Below are 26,553 nucleotides of genomic sequence, written 5' to 3' on the forward strand. Positions count from 1 at the left end.
CCTCCTCTCCTCTTTCATCCTCCCCTCTTTTTAGCGGTTTTTAACTTTCTCTCTCAAAGCTTTCCTCTTTCCCTCATCCCTTCTCTTAAACTTTCCTTTCCCTCCCCTTTTCTTTCTTTCTCCTCCCCTTCCTCCAGCCCCCGCTCCCGGCCCTGCCCCTTTCTCGGGTCCCCGACCCACCGCCCTCCTCCCCTTTTTTCAGCCTCTTCCTTCCTTCCTTCCATCCCTACTCCTCTCCTTCTCTACCCCCGGACTCTCTCAGGTCCTTCGAGCTCCTCTTCCCTTCTCCTTTCTCCAGTCTCTCTCCTCTTTAAGCCCCTCTGCAATCCTACTAACCCTTCCCAGCCCTGCTTCAGTCCCTCCCATTTCTCAGACCTCAGTCCCTCCTCTCCCTGAGTCCCGCCCCTCCTCCGCATAGGTCTCCCGCAGCCCCTCTCCTCGCATAGGTCTGTCCTTCCTTCAGCCACACCCCCATACTTTTTTCTTCCCTTAGTCCCGCTCCCTCTAAGCCCCGCCCCTCTCCTCCAGGGCTGGGCACGCAGTCCCCGCGGCTGCCTGCCGCTGCCCCGGGTCTCCTCCTTGTGCGGCCCCAAAGTTCCGGCCTTGGTGCTGAGAGGGAAGGTTTAGATCGACGGACGCGGTGGCAGGCGATGGGCGCGGGGTGAGTCTAGAGAAGGCGAGTGGAGAGCTAGGAGCAGGACCGCTGGGGTCCACGGTGTCTGGAGAGGCGCGCGCGGTGGGGGAAATGTGGCTTCAGGGTCCGGGCTCCCCTTATTCCGGGGGGCCTCCACTTTGCTCGGGTTCCTGTCTCGTTTTCTCCCACGTTCGAGGCTCGCTGGGGCCCCACAACTTTTGGGCCTCGGCCTGCCCCACCCCCCAGGGCCAACGGCTGCTCCCTTCCCAAATCTATTCCCTCCGCCCGTACCTCAATTTGGGGGGAAGGGAGGCCGGAGCCTCGGTTGGGTCGTGAAGGGAGGCTCCGAGGGTCGGCTCGCGACCCTTCTGGGGGGCCAGAGACTTCCCACCCCCACCCTAAGCCCCCTGCCTCGAGACTACCCTCCTCAAACTGCCTTGAGCGCATTCAAAAGGGATTCCCTTCCCCACCCTCCCCGCCCCCATCCGGAGAGAAAAGAAGTTAAGGAGCCTTGAATTCCCACCCTAACTGACCTGAAAGCCTCAAGCCTTTTACTAATTCTAAATGCAAGTAACCATTCACCCTTCTATCTGCTAGCTTTTATGAAGACTCTGCTTTGTGTCAGACACTGAAAAGACAAAAAAGTCTGTCAACTCTTTTGTTTAGCGCCTGGTTGTGTGAAGCATCCTAAGGAAGTTTATAAAAGACCTGTGCCTCCCCTCCTGGAGTTTACGTTCTATGAGCATTCTATTGAAGCTCAGTTGTGTGTTACATTGTACTGTTGGCCAAGTGACCTCATTTGACCACTTCGACCGGGTGAGGTGACTGCAAGTAAACTATCATCTCCTTTCTTCTGTTGAGAAAAAACCAATGTAAGAGAGGTTGTGTGACTTACTTGCCTTAGACCAAAATATCATTATCTTAAATGTGAATAATGGTAGATGATTAACAGTCAAATTTTGGAGGCGGATGTTAATAATCTGCATTTTAACATTTCTCCACTTAAGTCTAGATAATCAGCAAAACTTTATCAAGAAATCTCTGAGCTGTGAAAAAACTGAAATAAGGAAATTTTAATTCTGCTAAACCAGTTTGCTCCAGTATACAACTGGCTCTCTTTAGAAACATTTAAAAAGTGCTTTACATATTTCATTTAAGGCTCACAAAGGTCTTGTAAGATAGATAGGGCAGGTATTACTATTCCCTCTCTGTCTCTGTCTCTCTGACTCTCCCTGTGCCTCTCTCCTCCCAACAGATAACAAAGGTTCAGAAAAAGTAAAAGGCAGTGTTATGGTGGTGGAGTGTTTTAATCCTGTATCTGCTCCTTCCTAACAGTAGCAATTCTGGACAAGACCAAGTGTCAGTTTCCTCATCCCCACAATGATCATGTCTCCCTGGATGTAAAATTCTAAATCCTAAGTCACAGGTAGGGAGTGACAGACCTACTATTTGAACTCAACTCTTCTGACTCCATCTGTAGTTCATTCAGTCATAATACATTACCTCTCTTGCAACTTTAATACTACTATAAATGTTGTTCTTAGAGTTGCCTTGAGATTAAATGTTATACCACTTTCAATTTAGTATTGAAGATAAGAAATTTTAGATTAAGCTAAACTCTTCTTTTTTCCCTTCAGAAGTAGATAATCATACTCCTCTTGTTTTTGTTCACTTAAGCTCCTTTTGGGCAGCCTAAATTGTGTTTTGGTTTTCAGTTCTTTGTATTGATTCTAACAGGTCTTCAGCTAATATAATTTTTCTATTCAGCATTGGCCATAGATTTGCTGTATGACCTTTGACAGATCAGTTAATCTTGTTGAAACTTAGTTTTCTCTTCCGTGAAAAGAAAAGGGTTGAAATTCTAAAGTTCTTTCCAATTTTAAATCTTTCAAGTTTTTGTTTGCACCTGTATAATAGGTTAAGTACAGAACCATTTCTTTTGTCAGAGGAAACTAGAGCTAGATTCCAGTAAAGTAGAAAGAATACTGGATTTGAGATCAGAGGATCTAGATTGAAATTCCATCTCTGGCTCATGTTCAGTCTTTTCATGACGTCATTTGGAGTTTTTTTGGCAGAGACACTGCGTTGGTTGCCTTTTCCTCCTCCTGAGCCGCCTCATTTTACAGATGAGAAAACTGAGGCAAAGAAGGTTAAATGACTTTTCCAGTGTTATCCAGATAGGAAATATCTGAGACTAGACTCCTGATTCTAAGCCCAGCAATCTATTCACTGGGCCACCCAATTGCCCTTATGCCTCTTACTACGTTGGGCCATAATGTATTCTCTCTCAGCTTCAGTTTCTTCACTCTATAATATTAGGGGATTGGATTAGGTGATCTCTTAAATCCCTTTCAGCTCTAAATCTATGGTCTTATATTACTCTTCTGATGGTGGTTTCCTAGATCTCTGTAATGTCCAGGCTAGCTGTCTGGAGGTCCTTCGGACAGGCCTTGGTCTTTAGGTGGAGAAGTGACAAAGGCAGGACAGCCACCATGAGGCTGGTCAAAGATAGAATGTTTCTCTTCCACTTCTTATTAGCCCTTATATACTTTATTGTAATTACATCATTACAGCATACCAATTATGTATGAACTAGAGAACCATTACATCACCATACTAAGTACTAAATATGTATGTGAACTAGAGAACCATTATCTCATCAATTCCACTGAGTTAACGCCTTTGTTTCAAGTATACTTGTTCAGAGTTCTGGCTCTCTACAGATCTATAACGGTAACAATTTCATTTATAAAATAACCAACACATTTAAGTTTTACAAAATGCTTTAAATATACTTACTTGTTCCTCACAACAAACCTATGAGTTAGAGGATTATTATGCCCATTTTACAGATGAAGAAGTAGAGCCTAAGAGAAGGTAAGTAACTTGCTCAGTTTGACAGTTATGAGATATGTGAGGCAGGATTTGATTTTTTTCTTGACATCAAGCCCTGCACACTATTCATTGTGCTTCATAAGGATTCAAAGTTTACAAAGTGCTTGCTTGCAGTATATCTCATTTATATTGACTTTTGTCAAAATAGTCTTCATGTAGGATAAAACAATCTAGAAAAAAATAAAATCAACTCATATTGGATGAATTGAGGAAAGAAACTCTTAACATTTAAGAAGGTAGGCTTTCCTCACTCAGAAGTATACCTCTTTATTAATAGTCATAATAAAGATGGAAGAAAGAATTCATGGGATTATGGAGCAGGGTTTTGTAAAAGTAGGAGTCTGGCTTGGTATGGTAGCTAAGCATAATCTTTCTTGTCTTCTTTTCCTCAACTCCAAATTCCAGTAAAACTTTCTTTCACTAACACAATTGTCTTCCAAGTGATATTGATTGGATTGAAACAATTGATACTAATAATGTTGAATGTCCAAGATTCTTAAACTTAAACTGATGTTTTCAAAAGGGAGGTTTTAAAACTTGTGAATTTCCAATTGGTAAATTATTTGTGACTTTTTTTTTAAACAAAGAGATTTTTGTGTTCCTTGCATAGTTTTTGTGTTCCCTTTTTTACATCCCCAAAACTAATGATCCAGAGAGTATTAAGGTGGAAGTTTGCATATAATTCATCCTTCCTCACTCAGATATATAATCCTGCATCAGATAGGACTCAGTAACAACAAAAAGCATCTTAGGGAGAAAGAATGAGTGGTTGTAACTAGAAAAGAACCAGAAATAATAGTATCATGCATTAGGGTCTAGTTCTGCCTTTAATTCAGATCTAAGACCTCACCCTTCTTAATAGAAGTTTCCTCTTTAAAATAAGGAGGTTGAACTAGAAGATTTCTAAGATCTCTTCCAGCTCAAATATTTTATGATTCTGCGATATTTGGATGGGAGTGATAGATTTTTTTCTGTTGGCTTCCCTCCTACCAGGGTAAATCCTGTGTTATTGTCCAGCAGAAATTATGTCTAATTCTAAAATTGAAGATAGTTTCCTCAAAGCTGTTGTGTTGTTAATGGACATTCAGGGCTAGTTAGAAGTTGTAGTCTGGGCAGTTATTCTCCTTCTAAGAATTCCTTGGAAACCTATGAAGGAAATCTCATCTGGGGATTTCTGGCTCTAACGTTGAGTTACAGCTTTTGTTTATTAATCATCCTCCCTCCATGACACCTGATAGAAACATTTTGCTTCTATCACTACTCCACAGATATCCAAAGAATACATACATAACATGCAGAGAAGTTTATATTTATTGCTTAGGGTCAGTTATCTGCTGTCATCCAGAGGAATGATAGTAGACCCTAAATAAAGCTGGTCCCTTAGAAATTTTACAGTTATTTGTGTGATTATTAGTATCAAATATTAATACATAATAGATATTGTTGACTACTTATGTGTAAATGAATATATATTGCTGCTTGAATGCTGCCCACTAGAATACCTCCAGCCTTTCTTCCTTTCCTCTCCCTTTACTCAGCCCTCTTTATCAACTGGAGCATGACTCCAGAGTCATTCCCTTTATCTTACATTCCTACTACTGTAGATTTATTTTCTTCTCACTAATGTAGAGTTCAGCTCTTCACCCTTGCTACCTTTGCAAATTCCACCTATCACTCCTGCTCTCTAGACTCAAATAAAACAGTCTTTAATTTCTCTTCTGTGTACCTTTTAGATCCTTGAAGAGAGGGTATAGGGCTTCCAAAATGCTCATTCTTTTCTTGGTTTGCCAATAGATTGTCCCTAGATTGTCTCCTATTGTCCCACTAACCATCCCCAACTTAAGTCTAAACACCTTTTCTTAGCTAACACTCTTATATTATTTCCCCTTATTGTGATATAAGCTTTTTAAGAGTAGGCACTATCTCATTTTAATATTTGTATCTCCAGTTTAACACAGTATTTACTTGTTCCTCACAACAAACCTATGAGTTAGAGGATTATTATGCCCATTTTACAGATGAAGAAGTAGAGCCTAAGAGAAGGTAAGTAACTTGCTCAGTTTGACAGTTATGAGATATGTGAGGCAGGATTTGATTTTTTTCTTGACATCAAGCCCTGCACACTATTCATTGTGCTTCATAAGGATTCAAAGGATTCAAATACCTTTAGCAAGTTCTTCATTTCAGAGGGAAAAATCCCTGTTTAATTTATTTCTTCCTTATATGGCATGATCTTAACCATCCTGCTTGACTTTCTGAGTATATTCTCTGTTTCTTTGCCAATTTTTACACTGCCCTTTCCTATGTGAGCCCTTTAGTTATCTGCAAGCATTTCTCTACCATGCCATCTTATAGCATTGTCCAAATATACTTTAAAATATATAAAATCTAATACAAACGAAAGGTATCAGAATATGTGTATGTGTGTGTGTGTGTGAGAGTGTGTGTGTGTGTGTGTGTGTGTGTGTGTGTTTATAAATTTATCACAGACAGACAAGATGGACTTCTGTGTTTGGATCCCCAGGTTAAGAGAGTTAGTTTGGTATGGGAAGCCAAGAAGGCCAGAAAGTATGTGAAACCAATTAATGTTTTAAAGAAACAAAATTGTCTTATTGTATCAGCCTTGTCAGGTAGTGAAGAATAACCATCACCCTGCTCCAAAGACATTGGAGGGAAATTCTTATACCTGATTTAACTTTGAATATTTTTGATATCTTTTTCAGTATTGAAGAACCCAGCAAATGAATCAACTTTCAAAAACTAGATTTCGTTAGTAAATAAGAATGGGTGGCAGGGGTGTCTACCTCTCTACATATTCCTGATACTTCTTTAGAAAACAGTATGTGTTCAAAAGGGTTTTTTGTGTTGCTGTAAGAACCTAATTATGTTTTTAATTGTTCTTATTCGTGAACTTAGGGATTGTATCTTGATTGTTGGGGGCCACATGTATAACTTAAGAATTAATAAAAACAGCATAAGAGTTTGCCTTATTTTTGTTTATTCCTGAATACTTGTTAGCATATCCACATGAGATGTTTGCTGCTCTTTTTAAAATGAGAAATTCTAGCAGGTTTATGGCAAAAGAACTAAATGAACATGAAACTAGATCTCATCACATTTTCTTCTGAACCCTTTTAATGGATCTATGTATGTTTTTGCATTGTTTTCAATATATGTATACCACTTTTTGTTCTGATTTTCTTTTTACTTAACGTTTCTTATATGTGCACATTTTCATATATCAAAAGAATCTACATTGTTGACATTTAATAGCTACATAGTGTTGTGTGGCCCAATTATACTATAGTTTGCTTAGCCTCTGTTCTGGGGGTTTGCATCGTTTCCAGTTTTTTTATAAGTACAAAACTTGTGCTTGCTTTTTAACAGAAACATTACTCAAGATCAACTCATGATTTAAAATTATTTCATTGTACTTTTTTTTCCCCCTGAGGCAATTGAGGGTAAGTGACTTGACCAGGGTCAGACAGCTAAGATGTGTTAAGTAGACACTTAAGGTCAAATTTGAAATCAGGTCTCCTGACTTCAGGGCTGGTGGTCTATCCACTGCGCCACCTAGCTAACCCCTCATTGTACATTTTGTAGTGATTCTATCATTAACTTACATCAGTATTTTCCAAAGTGGAGTCTTTAGAACTGTTATGATCTACTTAATATGACTAGTAATTTTGGGAGAAAAATTGAATGTAAGTTATATTTTCTTCTTGAAAATGTTAAATGTGCAGTATTTACTACATGGAGCTCTTTTGGGAAGATATGAGAGTAAACCTAATTTCCCAATTTTCTTTACCTTAAAATTCCATGTGTCCAGATCTTCTAAACAAGGGATTAGCAATAAGCAATATTTCCCTCTCCGGTGATAGTTTGTCAACCTCACACCTAATGATCATTTATTATTTTTGGCAATATATTTCAAACCCAGGAGTGATCTATGGTCAAAATCATTTTAGAAGTGCTTCCTTGATTTTTTTTTTAAATTTTCTTTTTATCTTTCATTTATCTTCCAATTCTCAGTTTATCCTTTTCTCACAATCCTAGAATATAGGGTTTCCTTTTTTTCCCTTTTGTCTCTGGTAGAAAATAGCCTATTTTTCTAAATGCAAACAGAATACTTTTTTTTTTTTCTTGCAGCATTTTCTCATTTATAGCGGTGTGTGCAATTGCCTCTTGGAAATACAGATATTTTCATCATGCCGACGGTAGTGGTGATGGATGTGTCACTCTCTATGACTCGACCTGTCTCTATCGAGGGATCAGAAGAATATCAGCGAAAACACCTAGCAGCCCATGGTTTGACTATGTTATTTGAGCACATGGCCACCAATTATAAGCTTGAGTTTACAGCCTTGGTGGTTTTTTCTTCACTTTGGGAGTTAATGGTCCCTTTTACAAGAGATTATAACACTCTTCAGGTAAAATTAATCAGCATGCATTGATTAAGTACTTAACTATCAGACATTTTGCTAAGCACTAGTAAAGTTAGAAATAGAATATTTTCTATACCAAACATATTGAATTCACAAGCATTGAAATATTTTACGGTATATCTGCAATTGCAAGACTAATAATCCTTAATATTAAAGAATAACTATGCAGGAGGTATCTACAAATAGTGGTAGAATAGAATCTTCTGATAGATCTTAAAACTAAAAGATTGAGTTCTCTGTACCACAATTCTTCTCAATAATTTTGACAGAATCCCCAGAGAGAAAAATGTAAAAAAGTAGCCACTTCTTTCTGTATTGAACTCACAATCAAATAGTCCCTTCTTTTCAAATCCCAAGTGAGATATTCTTTTTTAGGGATTTAGAAATTCTAGGAATCATTGGCTATATTTTTTTAAAATTCCAAGTTTAATGTTCGTTATTTTGGCCTAATTATAGTTTATAATCATAAGGATGTAAACTTGAATAGGCTATTCAAAATCCCACCAAGTAAAAGGAATGAATAAAGGAAAAGTTTTAAAAATTCTTTTTATTAGTAATAGTACTCAAAATAGTATCTCATATATGTGAGTTTACACACATATATGTACACATGTGTGTATTGTAGTTTTAAGGTTCACTAAGTTCCTTATATACAATAGATCTTTACAACAATCCTATGAGGGAGGTAGTCTCCTTATCTTCATTTTATAGATGTAGAAGGTGAGATTAAGTAATTTACTCAGTGAGGCAGGATGGGAACCTGGATCTTTCTGACTTCATAATCCACTGCACTATATCTAAAAAAGTTTTAAACTTCTCACAATTTATTTTAGAGGATAATTTAATATTTGAATTAGTTGGATATTAGGAATATAGTATTTCTTATGTAAATATTAACATCTTGAACAATTCTTGCTGTTTTTATTGAACTAGTTAATGCAGTGAAGAGTAATGAGTAATTCTTTTATTCTGTCAGGAAGCACTGAGTAATATGGATGATTATGATAAAACATGCTTAGAGTCTGCATTACTTGGTGTTTGCAATATTGTTCAACAGGAATGGGGTGGCTCAATTCCTTGCCAGGTAAAAATTCCTTTTCTTTTCACTGAATTTAAAATATTAATCAATGAAACATCTGATAAAAAATAGGTTTTATAATTTATATAAACTTTGCTATATAGAGAAAAATTTGTTATATAATTTCTTTTTTATAGTCTTTGTTACATGATATCTGTAACTTTACTTAACAAGCTTATTATTGGTATCTGGATTTAAAGAAAGCACTAAGTTGTATATTTAAATGCAGCAAAGTTATGTATGTAATGGAAACTGTACTCTTTGCTATTTTAAATTTAGTACTATTTTATATAGAATAAAAAAATATGCTCCAGTGAAATTTTAATATCACTTCCTTAGGGTGAAATGTTAGTAGCATGCTTGAAATGCTAGACTGTAACACCACACAAAACATGCCTTACTAAATAGGAGTAGAAGAGAACCTCAAACCAGTTATTTACCTACACTTGGATATGGAATTGAAATGATAATTTAACCGGCTGGTTTCCCTTAAAAACTTTCCACTTTAAAATAAGATAGAAATAGCAAAGAGGTCTTCTAGAATCCAGCTTCTTATTCAACTGTGGGTCATAATCCTATCTGGGGTCTAGTAACTGAATGTGGGAATTGCAAAATTGTGATTTATTTTCAGTAAATATTTGATTTATATATCTCTTTGTGTACCTATATTCCTGGAGTCACATAAAAATTTCTCTGGAGAAAAGAGGTTGCTGATGAAAAAAATTTAAGAAGCCCTGTTTTAAGATGCCTCTGGAAGTAGATAAGTTGAAAATTAACAGTCAAAGCTATATATATAATTGTGGAAAACTAGAAATAGCCTTAATGTCCAACAATAGAATGATCAGATAAATTGTGTAACATTAATATAATGGAATACTATAATGAAATGAAGACTAACAATTGAGAAGACTACAAAAAAATCTGGAAAGACCTTTTTGAAATAATACAAAATGAAAAAAGCAGAACCAAAAGAATGAAAAACATGTAAATGAGGACTACATATATGAAGAAAAGTGAATGTTACAAAAATCATATTGATAAATGGAAACAGTTATTAAAATTTAGTTGGTTTTATTTATGCTAATATTCAATTTTTAATAAAATTTAATTTTTTAAAGTAACAGTTGATAGCCAGGAAGACAAAAAAAATTAGATTTGTTCTATTTGTATCCAAAATGGTAGGCTCACAGATCCTATGAAGTATATTGTTCAAAGGTATTATGCTGGCCTCTTAATAATACAAATACAATCTTTTGAGAGACATTAGCTATATGTTTAAATAGGTTATGTTGGAATTGTTTCAGTTATATACTATAGCTTCTTATTTTTATTCCTTTTATTGATTTTGGCTTTGCTATCAAAAGCTGATTGTCTTTAAATATAGTTGATTCAGAAATGATAGTCACATTATTGGGTTATTAATTTCCTTTTTATTAGAATATCATCAGTTTTACTTTTGATGAGGCTACTTAGTACTTGACATGTTGAGCACCTACTGATTTTCTTAGTGAAGGTTTTCATGTTTCATAGGTTTGAGGCCTCTGTATAGTTTACAAGCCTTTTTATTTCTCATTTTTTAGCCCTGAGCCATATTTTCCAACATATGCTTTACTCTCCTCTCCTATGGGGTCTTAGTAAATTCTTTCTTAAACTTCTCTACCTCTTCATCACCTGCAACAGATCTGAGTTAGTATACAAGCTGCATTTTCTTTGTGATAGTCTGAAAATGTTTGCTATAAGCATCGCAGTACCTTGCAATACCAGATGAGGAAATGTTCTATTGAATGATCTTTCCTGTTGTGTTTAGATACATGATAAAAGTAGTTGAACCGATGCTTTTATTTGTCTCTATAGTGAGAAACCGAACTTCTTTTTTCCTTAGCTGCACTTACTTTGTTTTATGTTTCCATTTATAGCAGAAATGTCAAAATCAAAATGATTCAGTTCTTCTTATAATTAGTGTGTATTTAGAGTTCCAACACTCATGTTTATAGATGGTAATTAAACCATTATTCTTATCACTCTGTGCCCCTTTTTTTAAGTTTAGTCTTGCAGAAATGGAACCTCATAGATTGAAGACCATTTTGTATTTTTTTGTGTTTCATGAATAAAGATTTCATCACTGTGTGGTCAGTTTACTGGTAATAAATAATTATTTTGGTCCTCAGAAAGTCAAGAGTATTACCAGTTTGCTCATAGTAATTCCAGTGTAGTAAAAACATGGCAGAGTTCACAGGCCCCTGACTTAGCCTTGGAGACCCCTAGAGTCACCTCCTCCACAGTAGAATAGTACTTTGTGGGGATTGCATACCAGGAACTTCATAAATAGTTGTTGAATTGTATTGAAATAATTCTAGGATTGCTTTATGAATCTTTTAGTAATTCAGACTCAAAACAATTTTGTTGTTTAGTAAGAAGATCAGTATACCAATGGCAGTTCTTATTAATAATAATGCATTTTGCATCAACTGTTACTAGACTAGTTTGGTTTAACGTGAGATGTAGGTTATCAAGATTTTAGACAGCTATAATATGTCTTTGTTATCTGAATGTAGCACACCCTTCCCATTTTGACATCATATATAATGTTTCATTATCCTATAGCATCTGGCAGAGCTGTGTAAAGGATGAAACTTAAAACATTTGGTGCTACTTGGAAGATGTAATTACCTTCTAGTAAATTGACTGTCCCCTTGACATATTGCCCTTTCAGATGTCCTCCCCTCCTTAGAAGTTGTTCTTTCTTCGAAGTAGCATATGCCATTTTGTTGTCATTACAAGTTGTTAATAAGCAAATAAGTAATCTTGTACTGATGGTCCATTGTTACCAAATATCCAGTTAGGGAAGACTGAAAGCAAGTATGCTGTATGCAAATAGAGAATACATTACAAAAGTGTGCTATAATTTCACAATACTTAGAAAATCATGAAAAAATTAATAATTTTTGCAATTCTGCCCCCTCTTCACATTTGAGTACATTAATATCTGCAGCTAAAGCTGGATGCATTTGCAAAGTTTTTGTATTAAAAGTGTAAGAAAATATTTTTATGGAGTTTATAGTTTGGATGTATTCATTTTAGGGCAGAGATTGCCAACCTTTCAGTAGAAGTATGTCAAGGGTCTGACCCTTATTCTTCTTGTATGATCTGAGTGGAAAGGTATGACTGCTTTAGAATGAAGAAGGTGAGCTGATTTTCATGCTGACAATCCCTAAATCAAGAGATAAGAGTTTAGTTTTCAAAATGTAACAAAGAAATTAAAAGGTCAGGAGGTATTGAGTTTTAAAATATTTAGAAGATTTTAATTGCTAAAGCAGCTAAGAAAAATTAAAACATTGTCAAGTCTTTTTGTTTAAGTATATATTTCTTAAATTATAAATCTTTCCCATCTTTTGTAAATAGGTTGTTCTAGTAACCGATGGATGCCTAGGCATTGGGAGAGGTTCGCTGCGCCACTCACTAGCTTCTCACACTCAACGAAGCGACAGTAATAGATTTCCTCTGCCTTTCCCTTTTCCATCTAAGTTATACATCATGTGCATGGCAAATTTGGAAGAGGTAAATTCTTCTACCTTAACACTGAATTGGAACTAGTAACTATTATTTCATGGACTCCTAAATACGCTTTAAAATTCTATATTGTTGCTATGTTACCATGAGAATATAGGCTGTTTCTCACAGGAAAAGTTTAGATGATGAATGGTTGTGATGTTCTCTTTCACAGGAAAATGTCTTTACTGCTAAATAGTATTTCAATTCTTTGCCTAAAGAAATACTGAAAGAAGTAGACTTTGAATCGTAGTTTGAGAAATGTTGTCCTCGTATATGTTTCATTAATAAACATTTCTCAGTTTTTGCATTTACTTGAAGAAGTCATTTAATATTTAAACAGTAACAAACCAGAGGTTGTTTTAAAAAATATTTTGAAATTATTGGAGGGCAAATAATGAATAAAAACCAGTTGTTCACCTGAGAGAGTGAAATAGTTATAGTTTCATTTTATGAAATTACTTTCCTATTTTCCTTCAATCAATACTGTTAGATATTTTTTTTCTTGTTTGTCATAAAATAGTTTGGTTTCCATTATCTATTTTATCATGGCTTTGACCTGAGTGAGCTAATATTTATTTGGCGCTTTCTGCATTTTTTAAGAGAAATTTTCCTGCTTTGTAGCTCCAGAGCTCAGATTCCCTAGATTGTCTTGAACAACTCATAGACTTAAACAATGGTGAAGGACAGATTTTTACCATTGATGGTCCTTTGTGCTTGAAGAATGTACAGTCTATGTTTGGGTGAGTCTATGTTTTGAATATAACAACTTTCTTATAATCTGTCATTATAATTTTGTATTTAGAACCATCTATATTGTTATTTTGAATTATTCCATTATATTTCCCCATGTCCATTTTAAAGATGTAATGATGAGTATAACTGATATTTTTTAAATACAAATGAAATGGTAAAGTCTGTGGTTATCTCTCCACAATAATTCATCACTTTCAAAGATGAATTTGCTCTTGGGCTTTTAAAAAATAAATTCCTATATTAAAAATGTCATGTTTCATTTTTACAAATCAATTGATTAGATTTGTTGTGGAATTATCTTAAAGGAATACATCTTTATATCTTTAATTAGTATTTTCAATTACTTTTCAAAATTACACTAGCATTTAATAATGAATCATCATGTTTTAGGAAACTGATAGACCTGGCATATACACCTTTCCATGCTGTTCTCAAATGTGGTCACTTAACATCTGATGTGCAAGTCTTCCCTAGACCAGAACCTTTTATTATAGATGAAGAAATTGATCCTATTCCTAAAGTAATAAATACAGGTAATTTTAAAAAATGTATTTCTGTATTATTTTTCTCTCCTCTTTTCTACTGAGCTTCTCCTCCCTTTTCTAGCCTATTTCTTTGCTCCAGGTGTGACACATAACATACAATAACATACTGATCACACACAGTGTTGTTATCAGAAATTGCTTTGGACAAGAAGTTTCAATGTCTGGCACCAGTTTGGAAATTTTTATGTCAAGAATACAGATTAATTTCATAGGGAAAAGAACATGGGTCTTGAAGTCAAAGGAGCCCTCACTTTGCCAGCCCAGTTGCTACTATTAAGAGCACACAAGTATTAAAATGTGACAGACTTCACCTTTTTTGGATCTCAATGTTCTCATTGTTAAACGAGGTTGGGCTAGAAGATTTCTAAGGGTTTTTCCAGCTTTAAGTCAAAAAAACCAGGCCTAAACTCAAGAACATCTGAGTTCAAGTCCAGTTCTAGACACTTACTACCTGTGTGTTCCTGGGCAAATAATTTAATCTCTATTTGTTTCAGTTTGCTCATCTGTAAAATTGGGAAAATAATAATACCTATTCTCCCAGGGTTGTTGTGAGAACCAAATAAGATAATATTTGTAAAGGCACAATGTGTGGCATAGATAAATGCTATATAAATGTTAACTATTTTTGTTATCGTTCTTATTCTTAGTGCCCACAATTGAAAGCCATGTTCAGAGACACTTGCCTAAATGCTGTGAAATCTTTAGGATTGGCGTCATTATTGAATCTTAGTGGTGAGCTATAGAATTTCAATATAACAATCATTGCCATAGGTAAGGTAAAGTGTTAAAAGTCACTATACAGGCTTCAGTTCTGATCCTTCCACCCCTGAGCTTTTCAGTTCATTTTTATGGATCTTGGTTTTTTTTTCTGTGACCCTGAGGGGTTTGAATGAATGAGATATCACAGAAATTGTTCTAGCTATAAAATATATTAGAAGCTGTTGTTCTGCTGCCAGTACCATGGCTAAGTGAAAATGATGTGTTGAATTATATTGTAAACTTTAATTGAAAAATATAAAATGAAAATAATAATAGTTCACATTTGACATGTAATATTTGCAAAGTGCTTTATATTCACTATTTCATTTGAACCTTACTACAATCTTATAAAGGGTGGTGCTCTTATTATCATTTTACAGATGAGGAAACTAAGGCTTATGAATGCTGAAATGTTGTACCTCTGCTTACAAAGTAAATGATTGAGATGGTATCCAAAACAAGGGCTTCTGACTCCATGTCCTGCACACTATCAGCTGTCTCATGATCTCTCAAAGGAACAATGACAAAAGTAGGAAGAGGAAATGCCATTTAGCCTTTGAATATGAAATTAGCTGAAGTGAAACCTGTGTCAAGTTGAGTTTAAGAGTTTGAGGAAATTAATTTATTTTTGGATTTTCTGGTTTGTTTTTTTCTGATAGTCTTTTCTGGTGATAGAATCCTGGCCAGAATTAGCTATAGCTATAGTTGATATTTCAAGTCCTATTTATTGGGTTGCTTTCTTCATGGTACATTACATTATAAGTTACTTGTTAGGTTGATGATGCATTTCCTCCAAGTGTCTTCATTTTTTTATTCCTTCAAAATCTCGTTGATGCATCAGAAATATGTCTTTAGTTTTTAACAGCAAGATTTTGATTTTCATTTAATTTTTCAGTAAATTCAAAGAATTATTTCAGTGTGTATACAGTGTAACTACAAAATAGTTAAAAAAAAATCTAAAACACTATTCATTCATAAAGTAAAAAGAAAAATTTTTAAACTTTAGCCATTCATAAGCCATTTTATCAACTTTTGGTTTTAACCTTAGTTTAGGATTCAAGTTATTGCTTCATTTAAGAATCCATTCTCCTCCCCTTTAAAAAACTAAATAAATAAACTGCCATCTTCCTCAAAGAAGGCTGATCAGATCTGCTTTGAAGCTGTTTGAACTCTCTTTAGGGATCTTCAATCGGGATATTCCTTGAATTTATGTCTGCAGTTATGAACTCCACTCCATATATTTTTATAGAGAATTTTATCTTCATCTGTGTAATGTTACTTGAATTCATTAGAAGAAAGATATAACTGTTTTCATTTCTTGAGAAGTTTTGTTAATTAAGAAGATACTGTAAAAAAAAAAAACAGGAATTTTTAATAACTTTTCCATCTATCTCATCACACTTGAATTCAGCTGAAAAATTATATTACTGAAATTTCCATTTTTATGTTTAAATAAAATAGGACAGATGCTTAGAACCTGCCTATCATATGAATTAAAATTATGTTGAATCTTTACTTGCAGATCTGGAAATAGTGGGTTTTATAGACATAGCTGATATTTCAAGCCCCCCAGTTTTGTCTCGGCATCTGGTTCTACCCATTGCTCTTAACAAAGGTGAGTTCTCCTTTTAACTTTGGGGCATGTATGTCATAATCCAAATGTGTTTCATATGGTCCATGAACTTAAAGAGGGGTATTTACTTAATAGGATTGTGAAGGAGAAATTGTTGCACTGGGTCTTTAAAAAAAGCAAAACTAAAAATCAGAAAAACAGTGTATCATCATTCAATCATTCTAAGATTCCTTAGGATCCAAGATATTATATGAATTGCTATGAGGCATTCAAGGGTCCTGAATCTCAAGAAGCTTTCTCTGTTTAAATGAAGATTAAAACATAATTGAAAAACTCAAGCATTCTATAACTTCCATTGTCTACCACATACATATTATGACTCCCTCTGGCTTGAATGGCTAAGTGGACTTTGGGAGTGTCTGTGATCAAAATATTCCTTATTCAGCCTATTGATGAGCTTCCCAAGTTTATCTGGGCTGGACCTCAGGCAATATATAATCACTAGCCTTTATCCAGGGTCGTTCCAGCTTGGTGCCAGATCTGCCTGAACTTGTATTCTGTTGTCATAGCCTTCAAAAACCTAGGGTCATCTGTATGGCACACTGAGACTGCAGAGTAGAATTTTTCTTTGTTGGTTCCTCTCCTTTTTAAGGATCCTTTTGAAAACTCAGTTTTACATTTTTTAGGTTTTGCATAGTGGTGTTTACTTATATTTAAATTGATTAATTTCAACATAAAAAAATCATGACTTTTCATTCTCTTTGACTTTCCATTAGGATTCTTTGTCTATTCATTTACATTCAGATTTCCTCTTAAGTACTCATAGTCATGATTAGTTTGTGTGCTTGGTTCTGCATTTTTGTTTATGTATCATTTTAGAAAGGTTTTCAATTTCTTTGCATTCCTCATATATTCCTGAATATTAATTACATTATGGTATTCCATACATTTTAATAACAATTTATGTTATCATTTTCCTCTTGTTGGTCACTTAGTTTATTCCAGTTTTTTGCAACTACATGTAACAGAAAGCTCTTTTATTGAAAAAAAATTCTTTTGGTATAATATTGTGTATTTGGTGTATTCCATAATTGGAATTAGCACATTTTTGTAACTTTTATTCATCTTGCCAAATTGCTCTCCAGAAAGATTACACAAATGTATAATTGCATGACAAAATCATTTTCCTCTAATTTTTTAAGGAATTTGTATTTGAACTTTGTCTGACCAATTTCCCTCTTTGTTTTTGCATAGAAGGTGATGAGGTAGGTACAGGCATCACTGATGATAATGAAGATGAAAATTCAGCTAATCAGATTGCTGGTAAAATACCCAACTTTTGTGTCCTGCTCCATGGCAGCCTCAAAGTAGAAGGAATGGTAGCCATTGTTCAGTTAGGGTAAGCATCTGTAGGGTCTATCTTTTTTTTTTTTTAAGGGCCTATCTAAAGGTTATTCTTGTCTTAGAAATTCTGATTCAGAAGGAGATGCTTCTCAGAATTGAAGGAAATATGGTTTATTCTAGGTATTATGTATTTATATGTTCAGTGTACATGGATATATATACACATGTATTTATACATACATGCATATGCTTATTATATATACACACATATTAGTGACAAGTTCTCATTCTAAAAGAATCTTAAGAATAGGGGAAAATATTTCTATATAGATATGTATTATATATATATATGTCTATTGATATATATACACACATTGTTAAAATATATAGCATATAGATATACATTTATAGTTTTTATATATATATATATATAGGCATATCTCTTGTTATATGTATAATGTATAGATGAGAGTTAGAAGACAATCAGAATGCTCTAACTCTAGGCCTCTTCTAGAAATAGCTCTGCATACAGGAAACATTTTTGCAGACTGAGGATTTTATATCAATGTTGTAATTGACTTTTTAGACAAAAAAAATGAATATAGACTTGTTAATTTGAGGTTTGGGGTAAACAAGTTTGAGATTGGATTGGTTAGCTTTGATGTTCCTCTGGTCTTGGCTCTTTTTCACACAGTCCTGAGTGGCATGGAATGCTATACTCTCAAGCTGACAGCAAGAAGAAATCAAATCTCATGATGTCTCTCTTTGAACCTGGTCCAGAACCTCTCCCTTGGTTGGGGAAAATGGCACAACTGGGGCCAATTTCAGGTACAACTTTTATAAGGTCCTACTTAGTCCTCTGCTTTTTTTCTCTTATTTTGAAGTTCTCTAGTTACCATATCCATTCCTTAAGGAAGACTGTGAACTCCCTCTTGTTCACTGTATTTTTGAATGTGGAATAAGCCATTCATATTTATTTTAGTAAGATATAGAAAAGCTAACTTAAAAAAAAAAAAAGTAAAAGTTCATTTTTGAACTTAACCCATTAATGAGATATTCAAAACTCCACTAATTTTGTAAAATAAAGATTCACAAAATCTCAAAATGACAAATTATTGCAAAGTAAAGAGTTACAAAATTTTTAAGTTTACAAAAAATCCTTTGGAGTATGTGAATTCAAGGGTTTTGAAGTAGAATTTCCTATCTCCAAATTTCTCTCCATTTATTTCAGTAATTTATTTAGCATATGATGTTTCCTTAACATGCTAATAGGTGTTTGGGGGATATAGAAGAAACATAATTACCATATGTACCCTTACTGAGCTTATAGTGTCATTGGATAGACAAGGTATACAGTCTTAGTCTAATATATTGTTGTCTTTCTGGCTTTGGGGAAAAGAAACCACTTGACATCCTCACCGTAAAGAGTGAATCATTAAATGGAGGTAGCCAAAGGATACACAGGTATTCAAATGGTATTAGACATGTTATGTTCCATGTCCCAGGATTAACAATGTTGGCATGCACAGCAGGTTTCTCTGAACAAAAGGGGCTTGCGTTATTTGAAGTAACAAATTCAGTGACCCTAATCCCCTTTGTTGTCTACTTCTATAGTCTTATGAGAAGAAGTGTTCATGATAACAACCATCAAGTTACTCCTTATTTCAGTGCTAATTTGTTAGCCTCTCGGCTTTACCATTGCCATATTTACCCCATTTTACAGCAGTAAATGGCATGTAAAGGAATCTAGTACAGTGAGGGGAAGTTGGCTACATACACATACATACATACACAGAGGCATTATTTAAGACAGAGAATCTGAGTTTATTATATCATCCATTATGTGGAAAATTAATTCTTAGACTTTTTGGATTGGCATAGTTTCCAATTAAATTTGCTCTCAACTTATCAGAAAAACCTGCAATCTTTAAGTCCCGTTACACAGACCACATAAAAAAAACATTAAGACAGCATAAGACAGTAAATAATCAAGTACCAAAATATATACTGTTGGCATTAAGTACTATATGAGAATGAGAGTGATATAGGTGGAATCTGATCTCCCTAGAAAAGAATGTTTATATTGGCCAGAAATTAAAATTGGGTTGCATAGTTAGCATGAGTATAAATGGAAAGCATTGAGTTGAGATTTTAGAAGGCCATGAATGGGGGGTAAAGAACTTGCCTTGTACCCCTAAGTTGTAATTAATAAAATACTTGGACCAGGAGACAGGTGTCCTTTAATAATATTTCCATTTATGCAAATAGTGGCTCTAAGAGTCTTTAGGGGCAATGTTTGAAAATGCCACAAGATGGAGATATTTCTCCATTTAAGTCTTTCTTCCTCTGCTTGTCTTTTTGTCATTTTCTTTATATCTCTTGCTCATTTCTGTAGTTATATGTTCCTTATTCTTAAGTTCTAAAAGAAAATGAGTACAGTGGATTTCTAATTCTTTCTTAAAACAAAGTGGACAATGTCTTTTTTGCTTATGTGAACCTCACTTTATTTTTCCTTTGGGTCAGTGACCTAAGATAGTAGTCTTCCATAAAAAAGATTCCTGAGCCCTGTCACAGTTAATGAAAAAAACTATTGGAATTTTTTTATAGAAAACTGACCTAATAGAAGATTGTGAGTACTTTAGTTATAATTTAAACTTAATTTTTCTAACCTTTTTTTGTTGTTGTTGTTAGATTATATATACTGATTAGAAATTTAACTTCATATTTGGAGCAATGAATTTGAACTAAGCTTGTTAGAGAGCATTATTTTTAGAAAGCTTCATTTTCTTTAAGATGCTAAAGAAAATCCTTATGGTGAAGATGATAACAAGAGTCCTTTCCCCTTGCAACCTAAAAACAAGCGCAGCTATGCCCAGAATGTGACTGTGTGGATTAAGCCAAGTGGTTTACAGGTAAATCATTCTCTTTGCTTTGTCATTGATGATTGGAGCTGTGATTCAGAAGTTCCCATATTTTGGGATGTGTGGTGATAGAGCTACTGTTCAAACATCTGTAATTTTTGCCCACTGCAGCACATTTTCTTTGTTTCTCCAAAATAAGCAAAATCAGGAGAGGCATTTGGGCTATAGGATCCAGAAGAGAATTTTTGCTCATCCTGTGACTTCTCCTTCTCTTCTTTCTTTTAAAATTTTCCCTTCTGGTCTAGTCAGCTCCCAGCCATATACCCATGAGTCTCCTTTGAAAGAAGGCGAGTGAACTCATGAAAGGGAAATATGTACAGAACTTTTGAAATTTCAGAAATGTGACTGTAATCATCAAACCAAAAAGAAAACCACAGCTATACTTATCACAGATGTACTTGGATAATTTTAGACTTTTAAAAAGTTTTATGTGTTTCTTTTTTATGAGATGTTTTTAGATTGACCTGCCTCCCAAGAGTATGTGTGAGTGCTTCATGTTCATTTATAAAGCCCCTAGAGAAAAAAGAACTATTTTAAAAAAAAAAAAAGATTTTTTAATTTAAAAAATTTTTAAATAAAAATAGAAATAAAATCAATGAGGAATCTCACACTGAAAGATCTATTAAGTTTAATTCTTTTAATTAATTTGTACATTTAGAAATATTTCTCATTCTTTTCCACTCCTCCTCTCCCTACCTGATTAATAACAAGTTTTTCCCTTCTTTAATAGACAGATGTTCAAAAGATTTTAAGAAATGCAAGAAAACTGCCTGAAAAAACACAAACATTCTATAAGGTGAGAATGATGGGATCAGGTACTTTGGGTTAGATTACGTGAACAAGGTCCTGCTGGACATGATTGGTTGATAATAAGCTATTTTAAGACAGTTGGATACCTAGTTTATCCTTCTGCCTTTAGATAGGAATTCTTGTCAATAGGATGAGATACTTCTAAATGTTTGTGAACTCATATCAGATTTGAATCTTAGAGGACTGTAACTCAAAACTTTTTATTTTCTGAATTATATTATCCAGGTTTATTTATTGTTTTTAGGTCATGCTTGAATGTATTTGAAATTGTTACTTCTATCATATCTTAAAAGATTCAAGGAGCCATAAGAGAAAAACAAAAGAATAGTAATATTGTTAATAAGGTATCATATGACTTTTATTTATTTTTTTTTAATTTTATTTTATTTAATAATAACTTTGTATTGACAGAATCCATGCCAGGATAATTTTTACACGACATTATCCCTTGCAATCACTTATGTTTCGTTTTTTCCCCTCCCTCCCTCCCTCCTCCCCCCGCCCCAAGATGGCAAGCAGTCCTATATATGTTAAATATGTTGCAGTATATCCTAGATACAATACATATTTGCAGAACCGAACAGTTCTCCCGCTGCACAGGGAGAATTGGATTCAGAAGGTAAAAATAACTCGGGAAGAAAATCAAAAATGCAAATAGTTCACATTCATTTCCCAGTATTCCTTCTTTGGGTGTAGCTGTTTCTGTCCATCATTTCTCCAAAGAAACTCAGTTAAGTCTCTTTGTCAGAGAAATCCACTTCCATCAGAATACATCCTCATACAATATCGTCGAAGTGTATAATGATCTCCTGGTTCTGCTCATCTCACTTAGCATCAGTCCATGTAGGTCTCTCCAAGCCTCTCTGTATTCATCCTGCTGGTCATTCCTTACAGAGCAATAATATTCCATAACATTCATATACCACAATTTACCCAGCCATTCTCCAATTGATGGGCATCCATTCATTTTCCAGTTTCTAGCCACTACAAACAGGGCTGCTACAAACATTTTGTCACATACAGGTCCCCTTCCCTTTTTTAGTATCTCTTTGGGGTATAAGCCCAATAGAAACACTGCTGGATCAAAGGGTATGCACAGTTTGATAACTTTTTGGGCATAATTCCAGATCGCTCTCCAGAATGGCTGGATTCGTTCACAACTCCACCAACAATGCATCAGTGTCCCCGTTTTCCCGCATCCCCTCCAACATTCATCATTATTTTTTCCTGTCATCTTAGCCAATCTGACAGGTGTGTAGTGATATCTCAGAGTTGTCTTAATTTGCATTTCTCTGATCAATAGTGATTTGGAACACTCTTTCATGTGAGTGGTAATAGTTTCAATTTCTTCATCTGAAAATTGTCTGTTCATATCCTTTGACCATTTATCAATTGGAGAATGGCTTGATTTTTTATAAATTTGAGTCAGTTCTCTATATATTTTGGAAATGAGGCCTTTATCAGAACCTTTAATTGTAAAGATGTTTTCCCAGTTTGTTACTTCCCTACTAATCTTGTTTGCATTTGTTCTGTTTGTACAAAGGCTTTTTAATTTGATATAATCAAAATTTTCTATTTTGTGATTGGTAATGGTCTCTAGTTCATCTTTGGTCACAAATTTCTTTCTCCTCCACAAGTCTGAGAGATAAACTATCCTATGTTCCTCTAATTTATTTATAATCTCGTTCTTTATTATCATATGACTTTTAAAAGTGGAGAAATATATTTCATAAATAGTAAATAAGGTTGCAATTGTTTGAATACCATCCACATGGAAGTTAAATTTTAGTTTCTTACAAAATTAATTCAGGTAGAAATATTTCTTTACGAAACTGTTGTTAATTATTTGCAGGTACAAAACAAATTTAGAAATTGGAATTCCATAATGTAGTTGGAGAGATAATTTAAACTTCTAAAACTTGGATATTTGTGGTCTTTGCTCTATTTTTGAAAATCCTAAAGAACTTTCTTTTTAAAAAAAATTTTTCAGTAGTATTTTATTTTTCCAAAAACATGTAAAAATAGTTTCCAGCATTCATTTTTGTAAAACTTTTGTGTTCTAAATTTTTTTATCCTCCCTCACCTCTCTCCTCTCCCCAAGACAGCAAGCAATCTGATATAAGTTAAATATGTGCAATCCTTTTTAACATATTTCTATATTTTTTATGTTATGCAAGAAAAATCAGACCAAAAAAGGAGGGGGGGGGGCGGAACCATAAAAGCAAAAAACAAACAAAAAGGTGAGAATACTGTGCTTCAATTCATAATTGGTTTCCATCTTCTCTTTGGACATGATGGCATTTTCTATCCCAAGTCTATTGGAATTGCCTTCAATTAGCTCAAAACTTAAAAAAAAAAAATTATTGATACCTTTTTTTATGCTAGTCATTTCCCAGCAGAGTCCTCCTTGTAACAAAGAAAAACAATTAAGCAAAACTGAGCAACACAGTAACCATTAATGATGGGTATATGCAATATTGTGCATCTGTAGCCCCCCACCTTTTCACCTGATATTTCATCATTAGTTATTGAATTTGATCCAAATTCACATGTTTAGTATTGTATTCATTTATATCATAGTCATTGTGAATTGATCCAGGTTGTTTTCTTTATATCACTCCACATAAGTCTTACACTTTTCTATGAATTCCTCATATTTGTTGTCTTATTGCCTATTTTGTTAAATTTCTGTCACTGTTTGTTCAGCCAGCCTCCTTTCCCCACTCTCATTGAAACCCCAAACTTTTTAACAGTTTTACCAGAATTACTTCACAAAACTACTTGTGAAAAATAAGTATTTGTAAATTTAAAAATAAATTTATAAATTAATAAATAAAAATTTATAAAATATTTATAATTTATAAATTATAAAACACCTAGAGATAGCGTTAGGGTCATTAGAAATAGTAAAGATCCAAAGAATGAAATTTTAATGGCCTGTGATTCCCTTGTCATTCCAGAATAAGTGAAATTCATTTAAAGAGCATCACAGAATAGCCTATTGATGCCATGTTTAAATAGATATGGTTCCCTAATTATGATCTCTTGATTTCAGAACATAATCCACGTTTTCTGCCTGAGAGTACTCTGGCTGTGCCATGCCTCTCATTAGCAAAGCTTTAATATCTTTGTGCACTCTCAGCTTTGGCTCAGAATTTCCAAATGTGTCACAGTCTGATGGATAGCATAACTGGAATTGATTTTATTTTCATCAGATATTGTATTCATATCACTATTAGGCTTTTTACACTCACCAGCATGTACACAACAAATAAAAAAAAATACTGGCAAATGCATTCTAAAACTTTTGAAAATAGATTTCTTCTGAGTACAGATGGACCTTTAAATACTAGCTGTTCTTGTTTTCTCAGGCCTCTTTTGCTGGCTTATCATCTATATAACACATGAAACCATGGTCCTCTGGTCCCTCTTCTCTCTCTGTACTCCCCTTTAGTAATCTCAGTCAGGTTAAATGTTCATTTTTGTGCAGATGATTCTCAGAGATCAGTTTATCTAGTCCTAATTTCTCCCTTGAGCAGTATCTCTATATCTCTAGTTGCCTATGAAGACATTTCAAGCTGGATATCCTAGAGACATCTTAAACTCAACATGTTAAAAAAAAAAATTACCACTTTTCTTCCCAAAGTGATAACTATTTCTTTAAAAATTAAGTGTGATTCTCCTATGCCTCTAATGCATTCCCATCTCATCTCTACCTCATGGAATTCTAGTCTTCCTTCAAGGCTCAATTCAAGAACCACTTACCTGAAGATTTTCTTGATTTCCCAAACTGCTAGAATTCTGCCTCCCAAACTACCTTGCAGCTCACTACTTTGTTATTCTCTTCATATTTATTCTGTAGGTGCACATATGTATTTATGTCTCCAGCATATAACACATAGTTGGTGTTTAATAAATATTTTTTTTCTTTTAATGAAATGACTCATTCCAAAATATTTTATTTGTGTTTTGTTTCAGGAGCTGAACCGTTTACGGAAGGCTGCCCTGGCATTTGGCTTCCTGGATCTCTTGAAAGGAGTAGCTGACATGCTAGAAAGGGAGTGCACCCTTCTCCCTGACACAGCCCACCCTGATGCTGCATTCCAATTATCCCATGCTGCCAGGCAACTCAAATTGGCCAGTACTGGTACCTCCGATTATGCAGCCTATGATCACAATATTACCCCACTTCAGACAGACTTTTCTGGAAGCAGTACTGAAAGAATGTGAAATTGGCTTGTTTGGGAAACATTTCCTTTAAAAAGAGAGAGATTTTCAAAGTGGGGAGTCAGGAGATGAAAACCTTTCTACATTAGGTTGGAATCATTAAGCTGAGTCTAAAGAATCTCCAAAAAAATTCTTAGAAGTAGTTAACTTCTTAGCTTCCATGTTGGAGAGAAGTTGAGTGTCAAAGGCCCTGGTTTCTGAAGGACAGTTTCTGCTATGCAAATTTCCTAGGCAGCTTTGGCTGGGAGTGGAGCTCCCTCTATCCATGAGCAAGTGTATGAAAACTCATCAGTAGGAGCTCTCCCTTCTCTGATCTCCAAAAAGGTGTTTACTCTCCTGCTTTAAAAGCCAACCAGCAAAAGACAAGTTTTCTTTTAACATCTGCACTTGGAATGAACAATTCAGGCAACTAAGAGATTGCCCTTGTTAGAACTTAAGCAAAATGGGGATACTGATGATACTGTATTTTAAGATGCAGTTTTAAACAATGACCAAATATCTAATACATATAAAATTGATTGGGGCTTTTTTTTTTTAAGTTTTAAGGTAAATGAACAATAAAATGCTTGATTTTACAAAATGGCTTCACTTGGAGATTAACATTTCAGATTTTATTTGTTTTCCAACCTATTAACTGATCAGTATTTAAATCAATCTGCAGGTTTTTAAGAGTTTGCTGAAATAGCACAGGTTTACAGCATGTCCCCTGAGTTCCACTTTGGGTTAAACTGCTGGAGCAAAGGATTATTACCTTCTACACTATCTTATAGGCCAAAGCTCAGTCAAAATCAAGTTCTGGCAAAAAAAAAAAAAAATCTAAGGAATAAGTATGTAATTTTTAAGATAAAACTGAATTGAGAATGAGATATGCATTCTAGTCCCAGGTATATCACAAACTAGCTAGAACCAAGCAGAAATTCCCATCCTTCTGCACCTCAGCCAATCTACAAAATCGAGAGGATTGGACTTAAGGGTTCATGACCTTGTCATGGCTCACCTCTCACAATAATACCTTTA

At 34.5% G+C, this 26,553-nt stretch overlaps 1 protein-coding gene across 3 annotated transcripts; it reads left to right on the forward strand.

Moving 5' to 3' along the window:
* The first annotated feature begins 523 nt into the window (after positions 1 to 523).
* On the forward strand, positions 524 to 26,116 carry INTS14 (integrator complex subunit 14). 3 transcript variants are annotated; one of them, XM_051980846.1, is made up of 12 exons: positions 524 to 661; positions 7,679 to 7,959; positions 8,951 to 9,058; positions 12,455 to 12,610; positions 13,226 to 13,344; positions 13,748 to 13,890; positions 16,184 to 16,276; positions 17,492 to 17,633; positions 18,273 to 18,406; positions 20,372 to 20,490; positions 21,230 to 21,295; positions 25,288 to 26,116. In XM_051980846.1, the coding sequence occupies exons 2-12, from the start codon at positions 7,738 to 7,740 to the stop codon at positions 25,537 to 25,539; spliced, it is 1,554 nt and encodes a 517-aa protein (XP_051836806.1). In that variant the 5' UTR covers positions 524 to 661; positions 7,679 to 7,737; the 3' UTR covers positions 25,540 to 26,116. The 3 variants fall into 3 exon arrangements, with proteins under 3 accessions (XP_051836806.1, XP_051836804.1, XP_051836805.1); XM_051980844.1 differs by having other exon boundaries at positions 525 to 661; positions 17,489 to 17,633; XM_051980845.1 differs by lacking the exon at positions 524 to 661 and adding an exon at positions 6,037 to 6,368 and having other exon boundaries at positions 17,489 to 17,633.
* The last annotated feature ends 437 nt before the right edge of the window (positions 26,117 to 26,553 follow it).

This window comes from Antechinus flavipes, chromosome 2 (genome assembly GCF_016432865.1).
Source record: "Antechinus flavipes isolate AdamAnt ecotype Samford, QLD, Australia chromosome 2, AdamAnt_v2, whole genome shotgun sequence".
Classification (NCBI taxonomy): domain Eukaryota; kingdom Metazoa; phylum Chordata; class Mammalia; order Dasyuromorphia; family Dasyuridae; genus Antechinus; species Antechinus flavipes.